General features: G+C 41.9%; 1 protein-coding gene across 3 annotated transcripts in view; it reads left to right on the top strand.

The window, feature by feature from the left end:
- Positions 1-18829, top strand: part of TTC1 (tetratricopeptide repeat domain 1) — a 74792-nt gene extending 55963 nt beyond the window's left edge. The window contains exons 1-8 of one of the 3 annotated variants that reach the window (XM_079967749.1): positions 5350-5468; positions 6569-6910; positions 10170-10230; positions 11428-11540; positions 13825-13861; positions 15318-15466; positions 16388-16442; positions 18260-18829. In XM_079967749.1, coding sequence (XP_079823875.1) covers positions 6596-6910; positions 10170-10230; positions 11428-11540; positions 13825-13861; positions 15318-15466; positions 16388-16442; positions 18260-18396 — 867 coding nt within the window. In that variant the 5' untranslated portion in view covers positions 5350-5468; positions 6569-6595 and the 3' untranslated portion in view covers positions 18397-18829. Of the gene's footprint in view, positions 1-5349; positions 5469-5617; positions 5642-6568; positions 6911-10169; positions 10231-11427; positions 11541-13824; positions 13862-15317; positions 15467-16387; positions 16443-18259 lie in introns of those variants that run through there. The other 2 variants (XM_079967751.1, XM_079967750.1) reach the window with 2 other exon arrangements.
- The last annotated feature ends 1295 nt before the right edge of the window (positions 18830-20124 follow it).

The raw sequence follows: 20124 nt of genomic DNA on the forward strand, positions 1-20124 counted from the left end.
TAATTTTAACTGCTGTTTTCAAAACTGCACTGATTTCTGAGTTTCCTTAGAATTCCTGAGCAGTACTGTACTGCATACGAGGCTGCTACTGTAATATAAATAGTAAGGATATTTTTAAACTATCAAATTCTATTGATTGGCCACACTGGAGGCCTGGTTCTGTTCTATTCTGAGGCTCCTAATGGAGTGACCATCCTTAAATTTGCTTCCTCTCTATTATGGAGTGAAGCCATCCCTGCTCTCTCTCGCTCCGTTTTTAGAGGAAGTCCACTGTACTGCTTCCTCCTTGGTGCCAGAGAGGTGATGGCATCTTACTGCTTATGAGTCTGATTTGCAAAGAGTGTTTGTTCCTGGGGCCAAGGAATCAACAATGATAAAACAACAATAACAACAACATCCCTCAAACAAAAGACATAAAGATGCAAACAGACCCTTCCCTCCTCTACTCCATGTGCAAAACCTGCCTTAAGCCAAACCAAGCAGTCTTCTAAAAATAACCATTGCATAAAGCGCAGTAGTTTCTTATTGCATTGTTGAACTGTGCAGATAAAAACAGCAAGGACTGCATGTCTTTAGAAAATGCAGAAGCGATGAACAGGAAGCAAGGACCATGTTCTATTTTCATCCTTTCAGTCCTTCAGAGGCAAGAAAAGGGAGGCGGTTATAATGTGCAACTGAAGAAGGCTGGATTGGTGGGAACATGAGCCAGTCTTAGTGCCTGCACTTTCTGGACGCATGCCCTAATTCAATCATGATGGAAGGTATTATTTTGGAGAGAGTTTGGAAAAAAGGGTCTGAAACCAGTCCTGATTTGTTTGTCACTTCTTCAGATTCTTAAGTCAGCTAGTTTATGACACCCTTGCATTTCAGCTTCTATAGTATTACTATTGCTTTTTTCCTTTCCTTTCCTTTTTGATAAAGTCTATTTAGTGTTCTCTCTGACTTTATTCCATTAATAATAATAATAATAAATTTTATTTATATCCCGCCCTCCCCAGCCAAAGCCGGGCTCAGAGCGGCTAACAACAGTAAAATGATAAAACATTCTAAAATCATTTCATTATAAAATTAATTGCAATCAGATTAATGGCAACCATTGGGCTCAAGCATCCAAGGTCATTGGGCTTATGTACATGCAAAGAGCCTTTCTGGACAATTAATCTACATTGAAATGAGTGTGCAGTTGTGTTGCCCATTTCGTGTGTGGATGCCAAATGTTTTCCCGCTGCCTTTCATAAGCACAGGCTGGCTTGAGTGTTGCTTAGAAGGTACAAACAGGTGACAGAATCTAGGTTGGTGTCAATGTGCCAAGAGGGTGAGAGGCCACTATTGGGGCCAGGGAGTTCGCAGATCACTAGAATTAGCTTGGAATAAAGGATTTGCTCCATAATCCAGCCAATGGCATGGTGGGCCTGTTATGTACCTCTTAAGTACATAATTAGTGAAGACGCATGCGAGACTCCTTCATGTAGGGAGCTGCTCAGTGATACTTTGTAGGCAGCACATGCAGTGGTGACATGTAGATTTTGCAGGTTTAGCTAGAAATTTTGCATAAACCACTAGAGACTTGTGCTTAGTATTCTGTGCCCACCAGGTAGCTTAGAAGAAAGTTCCTTCCTTATCTTTTGACCAGATTGGAGGAGGGCACAGAAGGGGCAAAGTATACTTCTATGTGGGTGAGGTCTGTCCCTCGTATTAAGCTCCCTGAAAGAAAAACAACAATCTATTTTAATGACAGGGATCCAGCATTGGGGAGACGCAGGTAGGGGGAAGCTCCTGGTTTGGGTGTTTGTGCCACCTATGCCTTTTGACAAGCTGCACTGTAGGGCAATGTTCTCCCTCTCCCTCTCCCTTCTCCAAAGATGAAACATTATTTATCTTCCTTGCTATTTGACATGTTAATGTTTTGCATGCTACTTGATAGCCTGAGAAAGCAGCTTTTCTATATTTGGGATATCAGAGCAGAAAGTGTCTGATTCAGACTCTCCCCTGTCACATTGATTATTTTGTTTACAATGCTTTAAATAGCTAAACAGGCTGGGGAAGAGACAAGCTTGTTAGCTAAACTGCAGTCCTGGCTAATCCTCACGATGCCAGTTATGCTGGCCTCTTTTTCACCTACCTTCCCTTCATAGGAGCCAACTCCTAGGGGCTCAGGTCCCTTGGGCCCCCAAATAAAATATTGGAGGGGGCTGCCCCCCAGAGTCAATGGGTATTGCCACTCAAATTATGTGTGTGCTGTGTCTCGTGATTGATTAGGTAGGGTGGGGAATGCTTCCCCCATCAATATTTTATTCAAGTTGGCACCCCTGCATTCCCTTATGTGTGAGAAGCACCTGGAAAAAATGGACCCCCTTTCTGGGAGAACTGGGATCAGAATACTGGAAATGCAAACTCTTTTTTTCTTTGGCACTATCCATGCCTTAAATCAGAAGTGGGAACCATTTTCAACCATGGGCTGCGTATTTCAGGGTTGTGGGTTTGAGTCCCACGTTAAGCAAAAGATTCCTGCATTTCAGGGGGTTGGGCTAGATGACCATATCTGTCAACTTTTCCCTTTTCTTGTGAGGAATCTTATTCAGAATAAGGAAATTTCCCTTTAAAAAAGGGAAATGTTGACAGCTATGTAGATCACCCTTGTAGTCCTTTCTAACTCTGGCCTGTGGAGAATCCTGAGGCCCAGAGAGAGATGCCTAGAGGCCTGCATTTGGGCCCTGCACCTGAGGTTGCCCATCCCTGCCTTAAATTTGCCAGCTGTTAGCTGAGGCTAGTCTCCAATTGTTCTGAAATTGTAAAGTAAATGTCCTTAAATGAGAGCTGGCATAGTATCACTGTTATGACTTGCAAAGTCATCGAAGCATAGAACTATAGAGTTGGAAGGACCCCTGAGGGTCATCTAGTCCAACCCCCTGCAAGGCAGGAATCTCAATGTGCTCAGTTGAAAATTTCCTGACCTATGACATCACGGAGCAGTCTTAGGCAGCACGTAGCAAAGGTATTGCTCAGGCTGTAAATCTTAATCTGATTTAAACCATTGGGATTGCAATTGGCTTCACAGTCCTAGCCTGAGCCTAGGACATTGGTAGTACAGCTGACAACAAAAGCTGGCTGTATTTGATTCAGACGAAGGCACTTGTATCTCTGCCAACGATGCTGTCCTGTGTTATGATTTTGAAGCTGAAGTTTAGACACTGGTGCCTTTCATGTCCTTTCCCCCCTATTAACAAAGGGGAACAAGTTCCATAACGAAAGGGCACCAATGAGTATCTTCAAATACAGGGGGCTGAAAATGGAACTCTGAGGCCATACATCTGCAAGTCTCTAGGCATTGTCTGAACATATGCAAGCTTGCATGGCTTTGTCTGTCATTATAACTTTTCAAAAGTGAAAAGTGCAGCAACAAAGGACTTATTGCTTATGAGAAATTAGTTCCATTTGATTTTTTCCCCTTTGCTTATCAAGAGAAGGCACTGAAGACTGGGCCCTCAGCTAAAACTAGCATCTCTTTAGCACTGCTTTCAGGACATGGTTCCAGCAACTACTTCATAGAATCATAGAATCATAGAGTTGGAAGAGACCACAAGGGCCATCGAGTCCAACCCCCTGCTTGTCTTTCATTTTCAACTAAATTTGCTTAATTGTTGGAATTTATTTATACTGTTGTTTTTAATGTTATTATGTTTAGTCTTTATTTTTATACACTGCTTTGTGAGAGCTCCTGTGCCCTGAAAGTTTACCGAGGGATCTTTTAATAAAGTTCACATTCCAACTGATATATAGCATATAAAAGGTAAAGGGACCCCTGACCATTAGGTCCAGTTGTGACCGACTCTGGGGTTGCGGTGCTCATCTTGCTTTATTGGCCGAGGGAAGCGGCATGCAGCTTCCAGGTCGTGGTCAGCATGACTAAGCCACTTCTGGTGAACCAGAGCAGCGCACAGAAACACCGTTTACCTTCCCGCCGGAGCAGTACCTATTTATCTACTTGCACTTTGATGTGCTTTCGAACTGCTAGGTTGGCAGGAGCAGGGACCGAGCAACGGGAGCTCACCCCGTCATGGGGATTCGAACCACTGACCTTCTGATCGGCAAGCCCTAGGCTCTGTGGTTTAACTCACAGCGCCACCCGCGTCCCTATATAGCATATAGCTGTGGCTTAAAGGCACCCTATTTATTTTGCATACCTTTACTAGTTTTCAGCCTGAATTTAAACATATCCCGTGTAGTTCAGTGGAACTTCCTTCCTAGTAAGCATGCTTAGGGTCACCTATTTGAAAAGTTTTATTTCAATCAAAGGGATTTAAATCAAAAGGATTTTCTAAAAGTGCTTCGGCTCAGAATACCAGTTATCCTGTAAGTAGTAATTTTTCCTAGGTACACAAATAAATAGCAAGCCTCCTTTCTGTATGTCCTATCAAATTTATTTCTTGCATTTCAGATTTTTTAAAGCTTATTCATGTGTGTTGACATAATTCTAAGCAGCTTTAAGTCTTTTTAAGGTAGTTTGGGAACTGATGAGTGGGCCTATCAGTAAGCATTTTGGGCCCTCTAGTGGAATGTATTTTGAGCTTTGCTTTCTGGAATTGCGAAAACCGATACTGGGCATATTCCTGACTTCCTCTCAACTTGCTGCAGTATAAAATTCTATTTTTAAAAGATTTATTTAAAAATGGCCTCGCCGGCTGGTAGATCAGTACTGTACTTATGGGGTTACTGCAGCCCTCTAGTCTAGGCAATATAGAAGGAAGCTCAAAGATCCTGGTTCTAATGTATGCAGGACCATCTTTTGCCAACCAGAACATTTCCTTCCTGAAAGAAAGCACACACTGCAGGAGGTTTATTCTTATTTTTGTTCTTGTCCATGGAGAGAAACCTTGCCCATATTCGAGGACATGCAATCCAGATTACATTTTTTTAAATAATAAAAAATGGTGCTCTGAATTTCTTCCTGCTCTGTAATTATTCCAGTTCCTCAATCACTTAACAGGAAAGTAAAAGTTTAGGGTGGCAACTTCTATCCCCCTTTATTTCACCAGGAACTGCCCTAGTCTACGCCCTGCAGTAGAAGCGCCACGCTCCATCCCTGCAGGGCTCTTCGCCTGCAGCCACAAAGCCACTTGCTACGGAGAAACAGTGACAATGACTTCTAAGCAATCAGCCATAAGACTGCCTTACATGGCAACGTAAGGGATCCCTCTCCCCCGCCAACGAGCCGCTCTACGCAAACCCCAACCCTACAACGCCAATGCCTTCCCGCCCGCCTCCCTTGGCGCCACAGCCACGCTGATTGGCCGGGGAGGCTCGACGTCCACCCCTCCGAGACGAGGGCGTGACGTCACCGACGCTCCTTTCTCCAAGCGTCTTGGCTTCGCTCCTGCAAAGGAAACAGGAAGTGACGTAAGGGGGAGCGCGGCGCGTGAACGACGCGGCGTCAGGAAGTAGTGGAGTTGCGGGTAGAGACGTGATAGGTACGGGCCTCTGAGGGAGAGAAGCCGGGCAGTGGGTGAAGTGGGGCTTCGGGGGTGTAGCTCCTGGGTTACCTGCCTTAGGATATGCTTCAGGGGCGGGGAAGCTACGGGGAGGGACCTTGCTTATCCAAGGGCCCCCAATTCTTGATCACTGGCTCCTGTCAGCACTAAGGGTGAAGAGGACCCAGGGGGGACCGCCTCGAATTCGTGAAATAAGGACGGTGTGTGTGGGGGGGGGTTTGGTGTGCGGCTTTAGCAGCTCTGCGAGGAGGAATTTGCAAAATGTCTCTATAGCTTCACTGGTCTGGCAGCCCATAGCTGCTGTTCCTGGTGGGGCGGTCGTGGGTTCAGTTGCCAGTCACGTTTGAGGCTTGGGTGTCTACGGGCATGATTTGAATGTGAGGAGTTGCCGGGATTACTTCAAAAGCCAAGCCTGTTCTCGCGGGTGGGAGAAGAGGAAGGGAGGGGGAGGTTACACGGTTTTTTGAAATTTCTTTCAGTTGCTTTATTATTATTAATATTTTAAAGGCATGACATAAACCTGTAAAACAAATAAATGGGAACATTGGGGTAAGAGCCATAATCGATTGGGAGAGCACTTTTTTGCACATTGAAGTCCAGGGTTTAATCCCTCGTGTCTCCAGTTAAAATACAAAATTGACATAGCAAGGCTCACCCTGGGGAGAGTCAGAGAAGACAATGGTGGACTATGTAGGCTCATGATCTGACTTTAAATAATAAGGCAGTTTCATGTGTCAATATTTTAATAGGTTCAATAACTGGTAGAGTTGCATCTGGGAACAGTTTCTCATCATGTTGCTACTAAAGGCACTGGATTACTGTTGAAATACATTATAATCTTGTTCAAACTACAATAGCATAAATTTGTACCAAATCCCATTTTATAGTTTAGTTTGCTTTGGGAAAGTACTGCTTTGAGAATGATGAAGCTAAAATGGTGGAGGGGAAGTATCTCTAGATACAACTATCAGTTTATAGCTGATTCTGTGATTAGATGTGTTAAGATTTTGCCAGCATTGTATAAAGATTTCATATCTGTTGGCATATGTAATTTTTCTTTCTGTGTTTGTTTGTTGAAGGCAGAAAATCAACTTTGTAAGCTCAACATGGAATCTGAAGATTCAATTTCTCCTGAAAAATTAGTTGAGGGTTTGAAACTCTCAGAGGAACAAAGCAGTCCTTCACAGCCAGATTGTAATAATGTGCATGTCCCCAAAATCGCCAAAGAAGGAGTGAGTCAGCTGCCTCACTCTGAGTCCAGAGAAGACGAAGACCTCTTCCATGACTGTAATGACTCTTTTGAAGCAGGAGTTGCAGAAGAGAATCACAATAATAAGGCAGATCCTTTAGAAAATGAAATCGAGCTAGATGAAAAGGACTTATTAGAACTAGAGAAAAATATGTCTGAGGAAGAAAAACAGGTATGCTTTAATGAAACTACAAATGTTTCTTTAACATTGTGTTGATTAGCACTCTGATTTTAATGATATTTATTTGGAAATATGTCCCATTGATTTCAGTGCAACAAAGTTCCAAGGAGTATGTTTTGAATTTTAGCTTTTCTAGTATTCACTGTATGTTTTAAAAAATGAAATCTTTCAACATAGTCCTGCTCTTTTTTTAATTGGAAATAGCATTTGTTGATTTCAGTCAAATTTACTCCCACCTACAGCAGCCAATTCCTGTTCATCCTTTTTTGGAAGTAAATCCTTTTCAGCTTAGTGGGGCTTATTGGCAAGTGTGCAATGAAATCATTGTGCATGCAGAACTACTTAAATGAATCCATTGTGCTCTTGGAAGTCATTCCATGCACACAATGATTTAGCTGGATTGCAATCTTTTCAGGGCACAGGTTCACACACACCCTGTTTTATGGTTGAGGTTTGGAGGGTTTGTGATTAAATTCCAGCACTGTGACTCTCTCCACCTACAGCTTAAGTGTCATTTGTCAAGATGAAGGAATCCACAGAGACATTTCTTGTTTTCCTATATGTCAGCCTTCCCCAACCTGATGCCCTCCAGATATTTTGGACTACTACTCCCATCAGTCCTAGCCATCACAGCACCAAGTTAGGGAATGTTGCTACATGAGATTGCAAGCAGACTCATTATTTCCTCATTTTTGTCTGTGTTATGCATATTTGCCAGAGACACTGACTTTTCCTTTACCACTCCTTTGTTGTCTTTCTGTTTGTCTTCTGATTATTCTGTTCCACTTGCTCTCTGTCATCCTAAAACAGAAATGGGCAGTGTGTGCCTGCCGGACAATTGTGTGCAGGCTGTACTTTTTTAAAATTTCCTGTGTTAGACTCTTCTAGATTTTTAAGTGCCGTTTGATTTATCTGAGTTGTCTGATTCATTTCAGGATTTAGAAAAGGCAACTGTTAAAAGTTTAAAAAGCTGTGCTTGTTGGTGGTGGGTGAGATTTTTCCTAAGGTCAGAACTGCTAGAAGACACATATGATCTTGCTTGTTTGTGACATGATCGTCTGGATTTGGGCTTTTCACCTTTGCAAGCAATGCTTATTCAGTAGCAAGAATATTCATCTAAAATAAAAGTTAATCTTTTAATTATTTTGTTATGTTTATCATTCAACAAAAGCAACAGTGGTTTTGTCAATCGGTTTAAGTGCAATGAACAAAGGGTAGGTTGGGGAATTCTAAGACTGGATAACTAAGGTTAATAAAGGGATTAAAATGCATTCCTCAAGCAAGGCTGCTTTTTAGGGTTCAGACACAGTCATTTCTCCTTTTATATCAAGAAAGATGTGCAACAGTGACTCAGCAGTATATAAACAATGAGGCCTCTGTTTGCATTTAAAAACAAAATCAGATTCTTCACTGGGTAACATACAACTCGTGTCTAGTAAAGCTAAACTCTCTATTATATTAAAATTGTGTAAATATTTATCTTTCTGCTAGTCATTAGATGAGCAAGGTTGCTTGTACTTACACGCTTACTGCTGGACTGCTTGCTCCATGTACTGTATCTTTTTAGCTTTCAGCCATGGTTAATGACAGAAAAATATTATCAAGGAAGTGCATTCCTGTTCAAATGTATGTTTCCTAACCTGTAATATTTTCCCTTACATTCAAATTTTTAGTTCCCATCAATTACCAGCAAAACCACAAAACTAAATTTTATTTTCATCGAATGAATGCTTACTAAAATTTGGAGGTGTATGGCTGGGTAGTAGAAAATGTTGTTGGCCCTGATTTTTCTAAAATAGAAAGGAAGTCATTAATGCGCATATATATGCTCTGTTAACTTTTCTCTAATTGAATAGGCATTTTTTGGCTGTATATACTTGAAAGATTATAACTTTCCTTTCTTTAAAAAGGAAGTTTTTTCCCACAGTAAAAAATTGGAAAACCTCCATGGTAAGGCACTTCAAAAAATCCAGAGAATAAAATGAAATTTATCTTACGACAGTTCCTTTCTGTACTGTGGTAGCAAGCTAAATCCTGAGTGTGTTGGGCAATCAGTTTTAAGTAGTATGCATTAAAGCAGAGAATGAACAAAAAGAGGTAGGTAGGTGTGTGTGTGTGTTGATACACTTGATTTCAAGTTAAATGCAGGGTCTGTTGCCTTTCAAGCCCTCTATTTATTGGCTGAGCTCTTATGATGTCACAGGACCTGAACTAGGAAGCAGAAATTGGCTCAGCGGCCAGGAAAGTAGTATGCTGGCTGTCATGGATGTGAGGATGAAAGAACTATTGTGGGGCGGGGGGGACACCTTAGGGAATGGGGAGAGGGCAGAAAAGATGAGGAACTAGAGACTAGTGAAAAGAGGATTAAGGGGGGAGGAGGGGGCCAAGGGAAGGAATGGATAGAGAGGCAGAGGTTTGAAAAAGTTGAGAAATTAGTAAAAGAGGTAGAAGGTGTTGGTGGCTAGACATCTTCCTGCCTCCACAAGACATTGGTTGAGCTCCTATGTCACAGGGTAGTCCAGGATTTGGGAACAGAAGAGCATGTGGTAGTTAGTGAAAAGAGATGGAGGGCTGTAATTCTTGAAAGCTTATTTTTCCACAAAAGTTGACTGTTCCTTGTTTTACCAAAGAACATATAGCAGAAATAATCATAAACAATAAACAATTTCTATGTACCTTAGGTCAATTCTTCATTCACTTTTTTCCCCTCCCAAGTGGGTGAATAGTTTTTGTGGTTGGAACTACAAACAACTCCAGCCTTGGTTTGGGGAAGTCTCTATTGGCCTTAGTGCCTCATCTGTAAAATGCAAAGTGACCTCTGTTTCACAGGATTCAGAGATCAAGAAATAATTTTATTTTATTTTTAATGTAAAGGATTTGTCATAAACAAGCACTTGGTAGGTTCTCCTTGCCTAAGGAAGAGCCTCCTACCATTTAAGCTAGGAAAATGAAATTTGCTATGGTTATGGTTTGCCTACTGTTTGCATTTGTGGATAGCCAAGCCTCAAGAACTCTTGGGCCTTTTTGGCGGGGAGAAGACTTCACTCAAATTTTGAAACATGTCTCCTTTTTAGAAATCAGAACATTAAAAAGTATGTACAAAATAGCTAGGCAAAATACTAAATAATAGATGGGTTTTTGGATAGCTATTTCCATATTGCAGGTTGCAGTTTCCATTGTGATATCAAATAATAAGCTATTTTGCTTACTTGCTTCAGATATTTATTATGTGGTCTTCTTTGTATTACAGAGGAGAAGAAATGAGAGCACAAAATTAAAAGAAGAAGGAAATGAACAGTTCAAGAAAGGAGGTGGGTGAATTACAACTATGTAATACCCAAATTGTGGTCAGTCTAAAGACAAATGCTATGTAGAATTTGTCATCTGTGCAGGTGATTGATGCGGTCCTTATAGGTGTTTATGTAGTCTTCTTATGACCAGCCATATTTGGAATACATATCCCTGGAGAAGACTTCATTTTATACCTTACCATTGTATTTGGGAATTTTCTTTTAAGGGTTCTGGGAGTTAAGATCCCAGAACTGCAGTCATACTTGTGCTTACTTGGGATTAAATCCATTGTAGATTTTGAGGCAACTGTGCCATTGATTCCCCCCCCCCTTCAATCAGTCTTTGGAAAACAGCTCTGAGCGAGTTGCTGCCATTTTCTTAAATATGTTTAGTACTTCTGCAAACCTCGGGATTCCCCATATCCTGCTGAAAGTCTTCTTGTTGTCTTTGGATGGTGCCATTTTGGGGCGCATAAAGGTTGGCACTCAGAGAATGAGTGCACTTTCAGCAAGGGTCTTCACATTTTGTTTGACCTTAATAGATGGGCTTGCCATCACTCTGTTTTATTCTGAAGAAATACATCACACCATGCTCTAGGCCCAGTGACTTGATGGTGGGGGGAATCCCTTTCGCGCTTCCCTGGCTCAGTGCTGGGAAGCAGGGTAAGGAGCCATACTACTTCTGCTGAATCACAGTGCTTGTCCAAAAGGAGAAAGGTCTTCTTGCCTCTCCAGTACCTCCAAGGCTCGGTGTCAGAAGAATAGACCTTGTCTACCAGTATCTGTATTCCAGGTTGCCAGAATTATATTTTAGTTGCCTTAGCAACTAAAACAAAGTGTATTTGTGGAGCCTTGCCCTACTCTTAACTCCTCTTCCTTAATGATGTCTCCTAATTGCCTTGGGGTAGTCCTGTCTACCATGAGCAGCTCCTCACCTTTGTTAAAGATGTTGTAATGTGCTATTACTGGCCCCTAAGCCCTTGAAAGGGTTGGTATGAGAGTCTGAACATTTGGGAATGCTTCTAGTTAATCCTTCTAGTTATCCTTGATGACTGTTGCTCGGACTGGGATACATTGCTTTTTTGTTTATTTTAGCAGTGTATTTTTTCTGAAAAATTAAATTGGGGGGGGGGATGTGATGCTAGGCATGCCTTCAAGGCATCAATTATTGTGTGTGCACTTACTGTCTTCGATCTTGACATTTCATTTAAACTGCAGAATATAAAGAAGCTGAAGATGCTTATGCAAGAGCTCTGCAGGTTTGTCCAGCCTGCTGTAACACAGACAGATCCATTTTGTATTCAAACAGAGCTGCAGCAAGAATGAAACAGGTAATGCCCAAGACAGTGAAGTAGCAAGAATGAATGAATGTGATTATTGTTTTCATCTTCCCTTTCAGCTATAAACTTGACAGCTGAAGGCATTTTGTTCTCTTAGACTTTTTTCTCACTGTAAGAGAACATGGGAACAGTGCTGAGTAGAAAAAGTAAATCTGGGACCTCTGTTAAGCAGGCAGGTCAGCACAGTCTTACTTCCAGAGTTAAGAGGTCCCCTCTGACCTTTGGTATATGTCATGACTCATGAGTGACCAGTCTTTTCCTCGCTTGGGGAAGTGGTAGAGATGGATGGGGCTTGGGCAGTTGCACAGCAGTTGTAGTTGCCTGGAGATCCTCATCCAAGCTGGGCCAACCCTGCAACCCTTCCTGCAACCCCCAGGGCAAGAAAGGCAGGCAAGGATGCTTGAGTGCCACTGCTCAACTGGGCGTGCTTCCTAATGGCTCTTCTCTTGAGTGAGGTGGGCAGGGAAGTGCTCCATGCTGCTGCTTGAAGGTGCTTGGGATGCTTTCAAGCAGCAGTGAACAACCTGATGCGTTCCTCCTTGGTCCTTCTGTTGAGAAGGGGGTGTTGGATGCTGATGCTGGAAGGCACGTTCAGGCAAACCGGGTGTGCTGTCCTTGGGAAAGATTGGTGCGGGGTGGTGGGGCTTGCTAAGCAAGGATGTTCACTGGAGACTGCAATATTTGGCTTGACCAGCAAGGCCAGCCAAAAACTCTACCATACCAACTACCGTATTTTTCCTTCTATAACACGCAGATTTTTTCTCCTAAAAAGGAAGGGGAAATGTCTGTGCGTGTTATTGAGCGAATGTGTGGTCCCTGGAGCCAAATAGTGCAAGGGGAGGCAAAAAAAAGCAGGCAAAAATCAAACCGCGCGTCTCCTAGAAGGGAAACCTGAAAGAGGAAGCGGCTGCTTTCCGGCATTCTGCCTCAGGGTCTTACTGCCCACCCACCTCTGTTTCCTTGCTGTGTTTGCTCAAACGGAACAAAGAGCAGGGAAAGCCCCTCCCCTCCAGGCAAGCAGAGGGGAAAGCAGAGTGAAAACATGCAGGAGGGAGAGAGAGAGAGAGAGAGAGAGAGCGCGAGCTGGCTGGCTTGGGTGGGTAGGTGAGGGAAAACTTTTGCCTTCCTTTCCTCCCTACCCCTCTCCTGCATTCTTAGCCAGCTGCTTCTCTGCACACCCCTCTCCTGCTCCTTGTCCCTTCTGTGTTTTTCCTTCCCTCCCCACTTAAAATGTGGTTAAAAAGCATGGATCCACATGGATCCTCAGGATCTTTGCATTGGGTCAGCCCAAATTCACCATCAGATCACATAGCATGTCCATGGCTACAGCCTGCCCCCCAAAAATCACGTACCCACTGTTGCCTGGGGCTGCAATACTGCAAAAATGTGGTTAAAAAGCATGGATCCACATGGATCCTAAGGATCTTTGCATTGGGTCAGCCCAAATTCACCATCAGAGCACATAGCATGTCCATGGCTACAGCCTGCCCCCCCCAAATCACGCACCCACTGTTGCCTGGGGCTGCAATGGTGCAAAAACGTGGTTAAAAAGCATGGATCCACATGGATCCTCAGGATCTTTGCATTGGGTCAGCCCAAATTCACCATCAGAGCACATAGCATGTCCATGGCTACAGCCTGCCCCCAAAAAATCACGCACCCACTGTTGCCTGGGGCTGCAGTGGTGCAAAAACGTGGTTACAAAGCATGGATCCACAGGGATTCTCAGGATTTTTGCATTGGGTCACCCCAAATTCACCATCAGATCACATGTCTGCGGCAACAGCATGAAGCACAAAAATGATACATCCACTGTTTCATTCAGAATGTTTTTTCCCTTGTTTTCCTCCTCTAAAAACGATGTGCGTGTTATGGTCAGGTGCGTGTTATAGAGCGAAAAATACGGTATTTAAATCAAGAGAGTAAATCAATGTTCACACGGTCTATTGCATCAACAATTTTGATTGTATTCCTAGTATGCTTTTATTTTACTTATTGCTGAATGTACAGCAGAACGTACAGCAGTTTGGTACATTTGCATGCTGTAAGTCCCCTTGTGGTAGAGCTCGCCAACAAATGCTGATCATACTTTTCTTAGCCTCTAAGTAGTTTAGCCAAATTAGTCCCCTCACAGCTTTAGAATTTGTCATCCAAAACATTCTGTTACACTGCAAACATTAAAATATATGAATAAGTATCACAAAGAATAAGTATTTAGCATTTCTATAAAAATACTGTTTGGTGTTAAATGTTAATGCCACCTCTTCTGTTACAGGACAAGAGGGAAATTGCCATAAGTGACTGCAGCAAAGGTACTGTTTTCCTGTTCTTGTGCTCTGTCAAAAGCATGTTGTCTTGGTAAGACTGTTATCTAGACTGTTATCTACTTGAAAGGCACCCCACCAGCGGAGGTATAGAAATGAACCCAGTTAAAAATGGTGATGGAGGTGGAATTTGCTCTAATCAGTTGGCAGTTACTGACATTCTTTTATTGACATCTAATATCTCTTTGGAAGTTGCTGTATTCTTTGTCATAGCAATTTTCTGTGGAGTCCCATAATTCAGTTTTCCACTAGCTAAATACAGATTTTTGCTTCTGGAACTATTGTGATTCAGCATTCCTACTTTTATTTTAGGTAAAAGTTTATTATCTGAAGGCTTTTTATGTGAAGCTTTTACTGTATATTATATCCAGCCTCCCTGCCCACATGTCTCTCAGAATGTTTTTATTCATGTCGTGTGATTTCTTCTGTCCTCCTTTCATACTTGTACTTTATCACCCCTAAAATGGTCGGTTTCTTTCATTCCTCCTACCTTCTCCTTTTACATGTCCTTCTCCATCCTAGAACAGCATTCCTCTCTTACCCTCTGTCTTCTTATTCCAAATTTGTTTTTTCTCTCTTAAATTATTCACCTTTTATGTCTTTCTAGTTTTCTTCAACATCTCCTGTAGCCCTTTCCTCTCAGAAGGAGGACCCCCCCCCGGCCACTGGGGGGGTCTCCAGTGGTCTTCCAACCACCTTTATTCAGCTGGCGCTAGCATTGGTCTAACCAAAGAGCTATCACATGGACAGAGATGTGAGGCAGAGAGACTGGGTAGCTTGTGGAACTGAGACCCACTTGAAAGCAGATTGAGACCCACAGGTGGTTCCTGGCCCATGGAATGAGAAACATTTATTTAAAGTGGGGTTGGGGAGCTGCATTTGGCTGACCCCTCCAGGCCAAATTTGATAGATGGGAGGGTGCTGCCCACCTGTTAATTAACTGGTGTCTTAAGGTGGCAGGCGACCCATTTTTGCCAGCATGGTTTGAAATCAGACCATACAGGCAAAGGCACAGCCTGCAAAGTGCCAACGATTAGCTGGTCATCAGGTCTTGTCCTGGGTGATGGAGTATACAGCTAGCCTCACTCCTGTAAGAGCAGAGCTGCTTGTTTTCCTTGAAGATCTCCATGGACACGCATGTGTAGCATGAAATCATGCTGTGTATATGGCTTGATCTTGCACTTAGAAAGTAAATCAAGTTCAAGATGGTCCACAAAGGGTTTTGATTACTTATATTTGCTATAACTGTACATTAAAGCAAACAATAAAATGACTAATTATTAATCCATTTGTGTATGGTTCACACTAGATCATTGCTTCTACTGCCAGCACTATCCTATAGCCTGACGCTAGCTCAACTAGAACATTCTGGAGATGCCATAGGCTTTGAAGTAAAAAGTTTCCTACCTTTATTTTCTGCTATTTCTTTAATTCTGTTTTATAGCCCTGGAATTAAATCCAAACTATATCAAGGCGCTGCTCAGGAGAGCAGAACTATATGAAAAAACAGAAAAGCTGGATGAAGCTTTAGAAGACTACAAAAACTTGTTGGAAAAAGACCCATCAATCCATCAAGCAAGAGAAGCTTGTATGGTAAGTTTCTTTCCCTCCCCAAATACAGTAATGGAGTGGATGGCTCCTGGTGACTGTTGGACATAAGTATTAAATCTTAAAGGTAAAGGCATGCATTACCAGGACAACAGCCTACCATATTCCCATATTTAAGTCCATAATGAAGCTTCATTTCTAATAAGGAAGAACTGACCGACAGTAAGCTTTTTGAGTTGGAACCATAGTCTGATCATAGTTTAAAATCTCAAAGCTGTAAACCCCTTCCTCATTGCTTCAACAGATATTCAAGAGAGTAATCTAGAAGACCATAATAACATTTCAGGGAGTAATAAAACAATGAAAATTGTCTAGTTCAGAGGTGACACCTTCTAACAGAAGGTACTATTCTTTGACTTTATTTTTAGTACACTACTTTGCAACTTTCAGCACACTACTTTGTAACCCTGAAGACATCAACCATCAGACCATGCAGTATTAAGGGTTTCACATGTATTGACCCAACGTTGATCTATCAGAAATTTGCTCCAAAGTAATGTTTTTAGGGGCAACCTTGTGTCTGGCATGTGCTGTAATTTCAGCCAGTACAGAAGCAAGACATGGTGAACTGTGGACAGTATAGAAAATAACCTCAAATCTCACAATGACAATGGGAGTTCCATGTGGGAGGTTCAAGAGTGATCTCAAAAAGAAATTTTGGGTGATTTCCAGTTTGGCAGCATTTACTCAACCAAACACTTCTGCACCATAAAATGACTTATGAAGTAGTTCTTCACGTATAAAGTAGCATTGCAGTGCTCCAGTGAGTTCTGGCTATGAGTGTGTCCCCTGTGTTTTTTTCATGCTAAGTCGTGCATCAAGCCATGCATAGTATGTGTCATGGGTAAAATAGAAGTTGTCAAAGCCAACTTTGAAGAATTGATTCTCGTTTTTGTTTTTTTTTAGCGATTGCCAAGACAAATAGAAGAACGCAATGAGAAACTTAAGGAAGAGATGTTGGGTAAGTGGCACTGGCTTGCTTGTGTGGCTGCTTCCATCCATTGGTATAAAACATGAATTTCTTACACAGCCATCCCTGCACAAATTGATGACTTCTCTTACTACTATAGGACAGACTTACCCCTGAAATCTCTGGGTTTCAGAGATCCTCATTTTTCACAAAACTAATGCCCCATCTCAGACCGTCCCAACTCCACAAACATCAAAGCTTATTGAATGTTACGTTAAATTGCCGATTTGAAACTGTTGTTGAAAACGGGCAATCAGATACATTTGTTCTGATCTAGACATCTATGGGTGTTGTAAGTGTGGATCATCTTTTTACCACCCCCCACCCTCCTGATTTTTGGGGTGGGAGTGTCTGCACTGGGCCTGCTTGAGCCCAACAGGGGAAGCAGTGGCAGCTGCTCATGAATGTTGCAGTAGGTATGCAGGTTGTGGGTAATGGGTGTGTGTGGGAGACACATTCTGAGAGGCAAACTCCCAGTAGATTCATATTAGAGAGGACCCCTCTGGATTGCACAGTGACCACCATCCAGAATCAGAGAAACAGTTGACAGGGTTCATTTCTGCCAGACACTTGTAGCTGAGCAGGATACTGAGTGCAGAATCTCCCTTCCCTCTTGTGCTGATGAGAAGAAAGGGCAGTGAGTGAAGAATACCTGCCCCCAGGAGTCTGACCTGTTTGGTCATGTGGTTCTGGTCACCATCTCCTTTTTAGTAAGATGCTGTGCCTCAACACCAGTGTTTACACACTATGCTGCATGCTCAGTTTGAAATTATGTGGATTTATAATCTAAAATTCTGATCAGAGGCAGTAGGGTGTAGATGATAATGGTTATTAGAATGAAAGGCAAAGCAAACAGAAATATGAATTAGTCTGTCCTACATTTCAACTGCCGAAGCTAACATTTGCTTCACTATCTGTAGCACAGCAGTTGAAAGGCAGCAAGTTTCTGAACATAATATTGAACCCCAAAATGCCATACAACTACTCTTTCAGTTTTAGCAGTAAAGCTGGCATTTGAATATGACAGAAGGAAAATGTTTTGTGCTGCTTCTTCAAAAGTTGCATCTACAAGAGCTGTTCATTCGAACCAGTTCTTAAGCCTCTGGTCCCGGGCCAGTGTGTTCAGTTTATACAAACTTTTATGTGCCTTCTTATCTCTTACCCATGTGTTTTGTTTCATGTTGATAGTTCATGGTCTTCAGGCAGGCTTTATTTAGGTTTTGGGTTTTTATTACTTGCTCTGTAACTTCTGCCTAAGAACCATTTGGTTTCAGCACTTTTTTTTAGGGTTACTACAACTTCTTAGCAAGTTTGAAAGTTTTTGCATCATAACACTCACTTTTTTCCTCCTAGAAAGTAAGGGGAAATGTCTGTGCGTGTTATGGAGGGAATGCCTACGGGTGGCATGCCTACGGATTTTCCTCCTCTAAAAACTATGTGGTACTTTATTAGCTATAAGGAAAACACTGTTCTCAAAGATTAATTACTTTTGGAGACAAAATGATCATACATGCACACTAGATAAGCTTTGAATAGGCACAGTGCTTAACACTAATGTAGGTAACTTGTGACTAAACAAGGTTTCAAGCATGTGGAGCCCATCTTTCCAAATGACAGACCATCTACTGTTGCTTAAGTGTCATGAGGCAGGTGCTGTACAGAACATAATCACTCCTGTGTTAGCACTCTTGAACAATGGAATGCTTGCAGCCAATTCATTGTGGAGTGTTCAAGCAGCAAGGAACATTGCTTCATTACTGACCTTGTACATGTTGGGAAGTACATTTCTTTTTGTGTGTGTATTGCAGGCAAACTGAAAGATCTTGGCAACTTGGTTCTGCGCCCTTTTGGCCTATCAACAGAGAACTTCCAGGTGAAACAGGATTCCTCAACTGGCTCGTACTCTATCAACTTTGTTCAAAATCCAAATAACAACAACCGATAACATAAGCCCAACCCACTCCTGGTAAAAAGTGTGGCACTGGAATTGTGGCGTTTCAATGAATGCAGAAAGAGGGTGAATTAAAACTTTTAAGGCCTAACATCTTTATCTAAATATGAAGATTTGAACATAGTCTCATGCATTTCTCTTCTATAAGGTACTTTTTACAGGTGTGGGTGAATAGAGTGAAGTGGTCTGACTTCCGCTGCCATCTTAGATGCACTTTATTTGGGCACTCTTTATCCTCCCTTGTGATGAAGGGGGAGGAGTGTTTGGCTTTGCTAAATAGAAGAATCCAGTGTTCCCATACCTGTAACTAAAGTACAACCATTTTGTGTGTTCGTGGAGTTTGCAGCCTATGTGCGTGAATGAGAGGGCTGATCCCTTTTTATTCAGAGAGGACACTTTTGCTAAGTGTAATAAAGCATTGATGGTATTGTGGTCTGCATTCTGTTGCCTTCTTATTCAAAGGAACATATGAATGCTTTTCCTATAAATGTAGTATACTGTATAAAATAGCCTGGGTGTAATTGCAGCTATCAAAAGCTGCAATTGTGTTGGTGTTTATCTCTGTAAATGAATCAAGGACTTGATAATTCTATCCATTTAGTGCTTGGGATTTTTTGTTTGTTTGTTTTTGGAGGGGGCAGTGACAGAGGCAGTTGGCAAACTATAACAACCTGTGGCAATATCAATACAAAAAATGCTGGCACAAGTTCTTGATTGTGCATCTGCTGTACTTACAATACCATTTTCTACAGCTTGTTCGTATCCCAGCACCACTTTGAGATAATCATGTCCGAGCTCCTAAGGCAGGCAAAGAAGCTCTATACTTAATTCTCCATAACATAAACAACAGTTCAGCTGTTGGCAGTATTACAGCTGCTAATGAAGTAGCAGATTTGCAAACCTGGTACAGAATGAGCCTGCTGCAAGGGGGAGGAAGAAACCTTGTAGCCTATTCGGTTGGAAATATCCTGCAGCACAAGTGTGTGTTCTGTTTTTATTTCAGAATGTTCCACCCACCTTTCACAAGAGTTTTCAAGGTAGTTAACTAAACATATTAAAAATCTAGATTTGAAATAAAGCAAGCAGATATAAACACCATGATAATTTAAAAAACACTTACAAATTCTTCATTTAGTTGCTGAAAAGTTAGCGCTGGCTGTAGAGGAACATTCCAGAAGCAGGGGACACCAAAATGAAGGCCCAGTCCTTTGTGCTAGCAACAGAAACATTGTAATCACACATAGGATTGCAGTGTTAGCTGTTTATCAACCTGCAATCCTATGTGTGATTACACAGAAGGCATAGTTATGTCCAGGTATGTCTAGGATTGCAGCTTGAGTATATTAATTAGCCTTTTACTGTCAAATAAGCAACCAGAGGAAGAGGCAGAAACCGACTGCTTGTTTATCTTTTTTAAAAGTGCAGGAAAAAAATCAAGGCTTTATTGAATAGATGGTACACAACATTCTTGAACAATTAATTTCAAGTGACCCTTAAAAGTTGAATCGTTTTTCCTCATTCAAGTCTACCAAATGAAGGAGGCGTAGTGACATAGCAAACAGACAAAAAAGGTAACATGGAGCAAAGCTTAAATATTAAGCAACTAAAGCAAAAGGGTGAAAAGCAATACATTACTTCTACCACTACATTTTTTCCCTGACAATCATTTCAAAGTGAAAAACAAGGTGGCTGTAGTTTCTCAATTCTTCATGAGTAAGTACC

The sequence above is a fragment of the Podarcis cretensis genome (genome assembly GCF_951804945.1).
Source record: "Podarcis cretensis genome assembly, chromosome: 2".
Lineage (NCBI taxonomy): Eukaryota > Metazoa > Chordata > Lepidosauria > Squamata > Lacertidae > Podarcis > Podarcis cretensis.